Source organism: Lepus europaeus, chromosome 4 (genome assembly GCF_033115175.1).
Source record: "Lepus europaeus isolate LE1 chromosome 4, mLepTim1.pri, whole genome shotgun sequence".
NCBI lineage: Eukaryota > Metazoa > Chordata > Mammalia > Lagomorpha > Leporidae > Lepus > Lepus europaeus.
Window position 1 is genome coordinate 25,828,520 of NC_084830.1, and position 9,274 is coordinate 25,837,793.

Consider the following 9,274-nt stretch of genomic DNA (forward strand, 5'->3'; position numbering starts at 1 on the left):
CCTTGGTCCACACGCCTGTATCTAGGAAGGCAGAGGCACTCTGAAGGGCAGGCCACCTAAAGGGCAGGTGGACGTCATTCTCCAAAAACGAGCTGGGAGAAAAACAGGCTTCTGAACAAAGACTAAATAATCAAGTAAGATGAGAACATCAGATTCTGAAAGTTCAGGCAGTGCTGGAAAGGCAGGGTGACACACGATGGAATCCTGGAAGTCAGCATGAAGGCACTCATCCATGCTTTTTTTTTTTTTTTTTTTTTTTTTTTTTTTTTTTTAACTCTATGTTCCAGCCAAAATAAATAACCTGAAAACATAGTAACAGCATTTTCTCCCTCCACTCTCCCTCATCATGTTTTCTGTCACCTTTCCTTGACATCTAAGTGTTCGGTCTACAAATTATCCCTCAAAGCTTATGCAAGGTGTCCAAAATGTGACAATTAGCACTTGTTCCACAGTTGTCTGTGTGACTTTGGGGTTCAGATCTTCACTTCTGCATTTCCGTTGTCCAGATTCTCAGCATTATCTTCCAGACTTGGAGATTCTCCTACAACTTCCAGTTCATATTCCTTTTTCAGTTGCTGCATTTTCATGTTTAAATCCAGCAAAGTTCTGGCCAGCTGACGGTTTTGGAAATGCATTTCCAGCTAAAAGTTAGAACAAGAATAAAGATTTTTATTAGCCCGAGATACAGATCAAATGAAACTGCTCTCTGACTGCACAGCAGAAATAAGGAGTTTGTGGGAAAGGAAAATAAGATATCAAGAAAGATGTATCTCTCTTCTTATTCTCCTCTTCCTACCACTGGCCTGCCCATAAAACTGACTTTCCATACGACAAGGTAAAATCCGGATATATAAATAGCTTTGGAAATGGCCTTGAAATGAAAACAAAAATAGCTGATGCACAAAGCAGTCCACATGACGGATACCCAGGCACTGAAGGCTGTTTTCAAGCGATGGCATGTGATCCACGGTGAAATCGTTTATCTTTATGAGCTTTCTGAGCCACACAGTAACTGCCTCGGGCCACCTGAGTATTCAGGATCTGGGCCCATTTGCTTGATTACTTGTCATTTCAAGTTTTCAGGATTTTAAACGGTCTCCCTGCCGAGCAAAAACCTTTAACGACACCTTAGAGGCCCATGTATAGTTATGTGTACTTATATAATCTAACACTTTTTCACTCTAGAGTGAAATCTGTTATATAGTGAGACTGATTTATACTTCCTCCAATTGGACTTTATGAAGGCCCTCATGTGTTAAAATTTTAAAAAAAAAGATTTCTAGGACGTCACATAGGAGGCAGTCCAACAAAGCTTAATCTGACATAATCTTTATATTATAGCTGGAAACTAATGGTCACCTTGCTTGCAAATTTCTTCAATTAGGGTCTTGTTTAATGGAGTTCATTAAGAACTTACTCTGCTTAAAACCCTTCATCAACCTGTCAACAGTAATCACCTTATGATGAACCAGGGCACTGTGTTGGTAGGAACAAATACCACTGGTCCCTTCCCAATTCACATAAAGCTACTGGATAAAATTATCTTTTCACTTTTCTTGCTAGACATTTTTTCTTCATTCTTCAGCATCTGGAAGCACTTCTCTGACCATAAGAATTAGCAAAGAACGAAGTAAAAGAACATGCAGCAAACAGTAACGGTAACGACACAACACCACCACAAAAAAACACCTGCGCCTTATCTACAGGAAGCTGCAGCGCGTAATGGAGCCCAGGTGCTCTGCAATCACTCTCCTTGCCCAGCTTCCTGGCACTCTCCCCCATGCCAGCTCCCGCTGCAGCTGGTCAGAAGCTTTGCCATCTCCGATTCGCTGAGCCACACCTTCTCATCACCCCTGTTTAAGATGCGTTTACCACCTCTCTTCTGGCTGAACACAGCCAAGTGCCAACTCCTCTGACATCTGTTCTTCTGCAGCACACTGTACATGTAACCCTCATAACATCTAGACTAGACTGGACTGATGATGTTGAAGGCAGACTTTGTTTCTTATTCATAACTGCATCCCCAACTGTGAGCGCCCTGTCTGGGGGTAGGTTCTTTGAGTGATTGGTAAAAGACCAAGTGGATGAATGAATGAATGAATCTATGAATATCCATCTTGTACCTTCATGCCAAATCCCAGGACTAAAAATGTTGATAATGACTGACCATGGTTAAAGTGTGTAATTCACACTTAGGAAATGCAAACACCAATAGGAGGGTCTTTAACTTTTCTTTCATCATGAATTCCTTTGAGAATCTAGTGAAAGCTATGAACTCTCTGCAGAAAAAAATGTACTTTATGCACATAAAAAAATCTGCATACAAGTCGAGACATACAGAACCTCTGAAATCTACTTACAGATGCTAGAAATCAATGCATCCCACTAAGAAGACCAAGTGAAACAACAGAAAATAGTATAAACAACAGCAGGAGTATAAACAAATTGAATTACTCATCAATGTTTCTGACATAAATACCATCCTAATATGCAATGCATGTTCAAGTATATACAGGTGTCTGCTAATTCTTACAGAAATCTGATTACCAGCCCATGTGCAAAACTCTTCCTTCTGAAAGTGGGAATGATGTTAAGCTAAAGCATCTACTGTTTCCTCTTCTTCATTATTAGTAGCACATTGGTGAAATGGTTGGTCAAGATATTCACCATGGTCTGTAGCCCAAGAACATATTACCGCTATATGTACCTGGCTCCTTTCCAGAAAACTCTTGACTTTTGATATGCATGTAACTGTCACTTTTTTTTAATCAATCCCTGTGGTATATTACAATAACCATGGTGATAATAAGAGCTACTAAATAGTGCCTATGGTGTGAGCACTCATCATCTCATATTATCCTTACAGAAATCTTTTAAGATTATTGTCTCCATTTTATAGATGAGTAAACACACATTCATACTCACAATTTAACATTCTCAATGTTGTCAGGCCAACAAGCGTCAGCAGAGCCTGTACATGGTAATGCTGGGATCTGAAACCTCATCTCTTTGGAATTGTATTCCCTGATCCCCAATAACTTACTAGTCGAACACTCTTTCTGGTGGAGCAGCTGATACGAATATTAAAGGTGTCTCCAAAATACTGAGTATCATCTCTTCATTTACTTGGGAATCAACTTTGACACACTGAACAGCAGTAATACTATCCGGATCAGCAGCAGAGATGACCAGGCTGCATCTCGGCCTTCCAGCCTTGCACAGGACCCCAGGAATCTAACAAGGTGGCTCTGCTACCCAGCTCTGTAGACTCACTGTGTAGACTCAGAATAAAAACCTGGTATTTTCTTTAATGACGTTGAATCAGATATAATACACCCTTTGTCAGATTCAGATTCAACGTGTCTAAGATTAGGCTTAGTATCATACTACCTTTCTTAAACTCAGAAACCAAGTAAATTCAAAGTAATCTAGAGTCTACTGACCAAAAAAAAAAAAAAAAAAAAAAAAAAGACAAGCAATCTATCTCAACAGCACCACTATTAGAGAAACTATCTGGGGTGGGCCGTGAAAGCTGCAACCTGCAATGCTGGCATCCCACATGGGCGCTGGTTCCTGCCCTGGCTGCTCCACTGCCAATCCATGTCCCTGCTAATGGCCTGGGAAATCAGCAGAAGATGGCCCAAGTGCTTGGGCCCCTGCTACCTATATGGGAGACCTGGATGAAGCTCCTGGCTCCTGGCTTTGGCCTGGCTCAGTCCTTGCCATTGTGGTCATCTGGGGATTAGCCAGCAGATGGAAGATCGATCTCTCTTTCTCTCTCTCTCTTTGTAACCCTGCCTTTCAAATAAATATATCTAAAAAGAACACTATAATGGGAGCAGGTGTTTGGCACAGCAGTTAAGCTACTTCTTGGGATAGCCACCTTCCACATTGTACCGCCTTAGTGCCAGTCCCTCCTCACTTCCAATCCAGCTTCCCGCTAATTCACCCTAATTCAAGTGCTTGGGCCCTGCCACCCACATAGGAGACCCAGAGGAAGGACGAAGGTCCAGGCTCCTGACTTTGGCTTGGCCCAGCCCCAACTGTTGCAGACATTTGGGGGGTGAACCAGCAGACGTGAGATCTCTCTCAATATCTTTCTTTCTCTTCTCCCTCCACCCAGCACACTAGCCTTTTCAAATAAAGAAAGAAAGAAACTAGTATTCTGGTAAGGTTCTTATATCAGACCACTTACAGATGGTTCAATCATTTCTAAAGTGGTGGTTAATTTTATCGATATTCAAGGCAAAGGAGGTCAAGCCTCCACTACTCACATTCACCGGCAGCGCTATTTTCAAGTTTGAAATGCTTCTATTCACTCGTTTTTTGTTTTTTCAATTAAGAAAAGGCACCTAAAATATTTACCTACACGTCCTCCTGTTAAAAATTCAGACCCAAACTCCCTAAGGTTCAAAAGCTACAATTTTATGGAAATCGTATTATTTCTAGTTTTCTTAATTCTCAACAAAGGGGAAAGAGCAACTTGCAGGGTATAAGAAACCGTTGCTGGCGGACTCCCTCCGGCAGGTCCATGAAAAAGTTTAAATCATTGAATTTTCTCCTCCAAGCTCTCAACAAGCACCTACTAAGAGTGACCCACAGGGAACATTCAATCCGTTACAAAACTATAGAAACTTCTTAGATGGAGGCATCTGGGGACAACAGCGGGCACCCATGGATGCTGGGGGAAGGCTGAGCGTCAACATCCCCTCCGGGAAGATCAGTGGGGCAGCGGCCCGCTCTCCCTCCCCGGGAACAGCCCCCGTGGCCAGCACGGTGGCGGAGGACCGAGGAGCCCGCGAGTGCAGCCCAGGCAGCCGGCGCCCAGCCCGCGCTCACCAGCTCCGCGCGCAGCCCGGCGAGGGCGCCCTCCACGCGCTCCCGGTTCTGCTCCTCCCGCGCCGCGGCCTCCGCCGCCTCCCGCGCGCGTCTGGAGCCCCCGCGCGGCACCGCCCGCTGGAAGGCGCGCAACAGCCGCCGTCGGAAGTCCTCCAGCCGCACGCTGGCGGCGGGGGCCTGCTCCTGCAAGTCCAGGCTCCTGCCGGCCCCCGGGAAGCCGCGCGCCGGGCCCGGGGCTGGGGGCCAAAGCCCAGTTCTGCCTGGTTCTCCAAGGCCTGCCCGCGAAACTTCCTCTCTGCCGCTTGTGAAGTCCCCAAGGCCCATGGCGAAGACTCGCGGTGCCTTCTGCCGCGCTCTTGCTTAGGAGCTGCTTCTGAGTTTGAAGATGAGGGAGTGGCGGGGCGGAGGTAATTAACGGAACCTGGACCCCGCCACGTGGGAGGCCCTTGTGGCTCCGCCCCCAGAGAGGCCAGTGCGGCCAGGCATCTGTGTCCTGGATACCTCTCTTCAGCAACAGGGGAAGCCAGCGGTTCTTACAACTCCGAGTAGCTTTCAACTGGGAGGTTGTGTGTGCCCTACAGTGAAAGGGAGAGTCTAGGGAGAAGTCTTGGAGGCTGAGCAATTGTCATGTAGGTAGAAACTGAGCTACAGATGGAAGATTTGGGACCAAAGGTTGAATATTTTGAAACAAAAGTCTTCTCAGTTGCTTCGTTTTCAAAACCATTCTTCATGACTTTCAAGCATCTACCTGGTACCCCAGGTCCCCAGATTTTGCCCAGAGGCCAGAGGGAGAGGTTAGGCCCATTCGTGTGTGAGGAACAACGATGATTCTACAAGTCCAATGGTACGTGCCTGTGAGTCTTAAACTCCATGCGCCTTTTTGCACTTGATTCCTTCACATGCCCACATTTATGAAGGGGTTACAATGAGAAATAAAAGGTTCCTATACCCCAAATTGTGCTATTTTGTAACTTTTCATTTCAGTGTAATCTTGTGCCAATATTACTTGTATGTCCTTTATCAATGAACGTATTCTACTGCCTTTTAAACATCTTACTGTGGATTTCTAAAAAGGAATGAGCAATCAAAACTTGAATGTGATCATAGAATGCAGTTACAAAGGGGACACCAGCGGCAGAATCAACACACCAGCACTGGAACGCGAGGTGAGCCGAACCTCAATAGCCCGAGACACCAGCGGGCAAGTGGAAAGAGGAGACTAGAGGGAGTGAGGCTTGAAACTCCGTGGGGAAAAGTTCACCAGGCTAACTAGAAGAGAGAGAGGAAAAAAAAAAAGTGACCGATACGGACACGAGTTTCTCTCCCTCCACTCACCCCTCAAAGGCGAGCAAGACAAAGAGCAGGCGCCATGTTGGACATACGTCATAAGCAGGGCGACCTCAGGTCTGCACAGGCCCTGAGCCTAGCAGAAAAACCTGACTCTGGGGGGAGGGGTGAAATAACAGGAGATTAGCATCTAACTTGGCAACCCACTGGGAGACTGCCCACACTGAGGGCAGCACAGATTCCCTGTGTGGTCCTTGGGAAAGAGCTTCTGATCTCTGGCTCCTGTGGGTATATCATTCACCTGCTAACTACCTCCAATTACATTCAGCTGTGTGGAATTATTTCCCTTTTGAATCAAAAAAAAAAGAGAGAGAGAGAGAGATTTACCACGCCTAACCTGGGAGTGTCATCTTTGACACACCCTCAACCCTGAGGAACCAAACAGAGCTCTCAGTCCACACTCATCTCAAGCTTCTAAGGCTCCACCGAAAGCAGACAGTCCACTTAATATAGAGCCATAGTGTAACAAGAAAAGACACCACAGTGAAGAAACCAAATATCTCCAACATGCCAAACAACAAACGCAAAAACCGAGGTAACAAGAACAAGGAAGACACTATGATGCCCCCAAATGAAAAAGACACCCCAATTCAAGATTATGAAGATGATGAGATCGAAGAAATGCAAGAAGCGGATCTCAAAAAATTGATAAGAACATTAAGAAGTTCTCAAAAACAAATTCCTGAACTACAGAAATCCGTAATGGACAAGATAGAAAATCTCTCTCGTGAAAATGAAATATTAAGGAGGAATCAAAATGAAATGAAACAACTAGTAGAACAAGAAACTGTGATAGTGACGAGAAATCATAATGAAATGAAGAATTCAATAGATCAAATGACAAACACATTAGAGAGCCTTAAAAACAGAATGGGCGAAGCAGAAGAGAGAATATCAGACTTAGAAGACAGAGAACAGGAAAGGAAACAATCAAACCAAAGAAAAGAAGAAGAAATTAGAAATCTAAAAAATATTGTCGGGAATCTACAGGATACTATTAAAAAACCCAACATTCGGGTTCTAGGAGTTCCTGAAGGCATGGAGAGGGAGAAAGGATTAGAAGGCATTTTCAGTGAGATACTAGCAGAAAATTTCCCAGGTTTGGAGAAGGACAGAGGCATCTTAGTACAGGAAGCTTATAGAACCCCTAATAAACATGACCAAAAGAGATCCTCACCACGACATGTTGTAATCAAACTCACCACAGTGAAACATAAAGAAAAGATCCTAAAATGTGCAAGAGAGAAACGCCAGATTACTCTTAGAGGATCTCCAATTAGACTCACAGCAGACTTCTCATCAGAAACCCTACAAGCTAGAAGGGAATGGCAAGACATAGGCCAGGTACTAAGAGAGAAAAACTGCCAGCCCAGAATATTATATCCTGCAAAGCTCTCATTTGTGAATGAAGGTGAAATTAAGACTTTTCATAGCAAACAGAAACTGAAAGAATTTGTTGCCACTCATCCTGCCCTGCAAAAGATGTGTTACACACAGAAACACAGAAACATGGTCACCAATATGAAAGAAGGTGAAGGAAGGAAACCTCATAGCAAAAGATCACAGGAAGCTCAATTTCTCTTTGACATAGAATTAAACTCGGATGCTCTGTTAAAGCAATGTGTTAAAGTAATCTATTATGTTCTCTTGATGTCTGTTAAATTCTAATTGTTCAAAAACAGATGAATTTTTATTAAGAGCTAAGGGTTATTAAATATGTGCTTATTTTCAAAGATTTGAATAATCACCTTGTAACAATGATCAAATTTGGTCTATGTTATGTCATGATTTTAAGGAATCTTATTTCAACCAGATATTTTGGATTTTGAGCCTTCTTGGCATTCTTGACAGGCATTCAAAAAATCAAAGTTTCAAACAATCTGGACTCTAAAATTTCCAGTAAATCCTGGACTTTGGTTTTTCCAGTTTGGGCCCAACTGAAAAAATCGAAGGACCTATGTCTCTCATCTTATAGAGACACCAACTAATCAGGCTATTTGGATTATATTAGAAGGACTGTCAAGATGTGATGTGGTACCAAACTTTAAGTTTCTATAATGGAAAATGCTATTAATACAAATGTTTGAGAATTAAAAAGTCTAATGATCTTGTGTTACTAGACATGATAGTTATCTTAATGAGAAAACCCCAGAGGCCTAAAGGGTTAAATACTTGTAAAATCCTACAGGTGCTTTCAAAAATACTGTGAAGTAAGCAAGTGCCTCTTGTTGGTTGATGAGTTTATAATTTTAAACATGGCGACTTAAAGTCTTTTGTAATCCACAGTTATATATGATCTGCTGCTCATAAAACTAAAGTGTTGTTGGTTCTGTGTTTAGCTGCCCTCCTATAGGTCCCTATGGACTTTTTCCAGCCACTTCTATTGTATTCAGTACTTTGGGATGGCTCTGTAAACAGATGAAGCCAATCATGTATTAACAGTACCAACTGAGAGAAAGTATGGTTAACTGAGGTTACTAAAAACAAAAAGCAATTCAAATCTCTTGGGATCATTGGTTACTATCCTCACCCTGTCTTTTATGACCTTGTCTAAATATGATCAGAGTCGGCAAACTTGGAAGGCTTCCATAGCCTTGGCAACTCATGACGACAGCCTAGGGTGGTTACTGGTGCCATAAACTAGAGTGTCAATTTGCTGGGTCAACAATAGGAGTCACTGTGCACTTGCTCCTCATGTGGGATCTCTGTCCTTAATGTGCTGTACATTGTGATTTAATGCTATAACTAGTATTCAAACAGTATGTTTCACTTTGTGTTTCTATGTGGGTGCAAACTGTTGAAATCTTTACTTAATATATACTAAATTGATCTTCTGTATATAAAGAGAATTGACAATGAATCTTGATGTGAATGGAAGGGCTGAGGGAGCGGGAGAGGGGAGGGTTGCGGGTGGGAGGGAAGTTATGGGAGGGGGAAGCCATTGTAATCCATAAGCTGTACACTGGAAATTTATATTCATTAAATAAGTTAAAAAATTAAAAAAATTAAAAAAATAAAAATGAATGCAGTTACAAAGGAAAAACAGTAGCAGAAGTGTTCACACAGAACTCTCACCTTCCAGTTACTC

General features: G+C 43.0%; 1 protein-coding gene across 1 annotated transcript; it reads right to left on the bottom strand.

The window, feature by feature from the left end:
* Positions 1-296: 296 nt before the first annotated feature.
* AARD (alanine and arginine rich domain containing protein) lies at positions 297-5,163 on the bottom strand. Its single transcript, XM_062189468.1, has 2 exons — positions 4,840-5,163; positions 297-641 (listed from the first exon to the last, which is right to left on the bottom strand). The coding sequence occupies exons 1-2, from the start codon at positions 5,161-5,163 to the stop codon at positions 474-476; spliced, it is 492 nt and encodes a 163-aa protein (XP_062045452.1). The 3' UTR covers positions 297-473.
* Positions 5,164-9,274: the final 4,111 nt, after the last annotated feature.

Bases quoted from the DNA above. Each gene is read 5' to 3' on its own strand.
- AARD (XM_062189468.1), bottom strand. From the start codon at position 5,163: ATGGGCCTTGGGGACTTCACAAGCGGCAGAGAGGAAGTTTCGCGGGCA. The intron at 642-4,839 runs GTGAGCGCGGGC...TCTAACTTTTAG, and splicing joins CCGGGCTGCGCGCGGAGCTG to CTGGAAATGCATTTCCAAAA.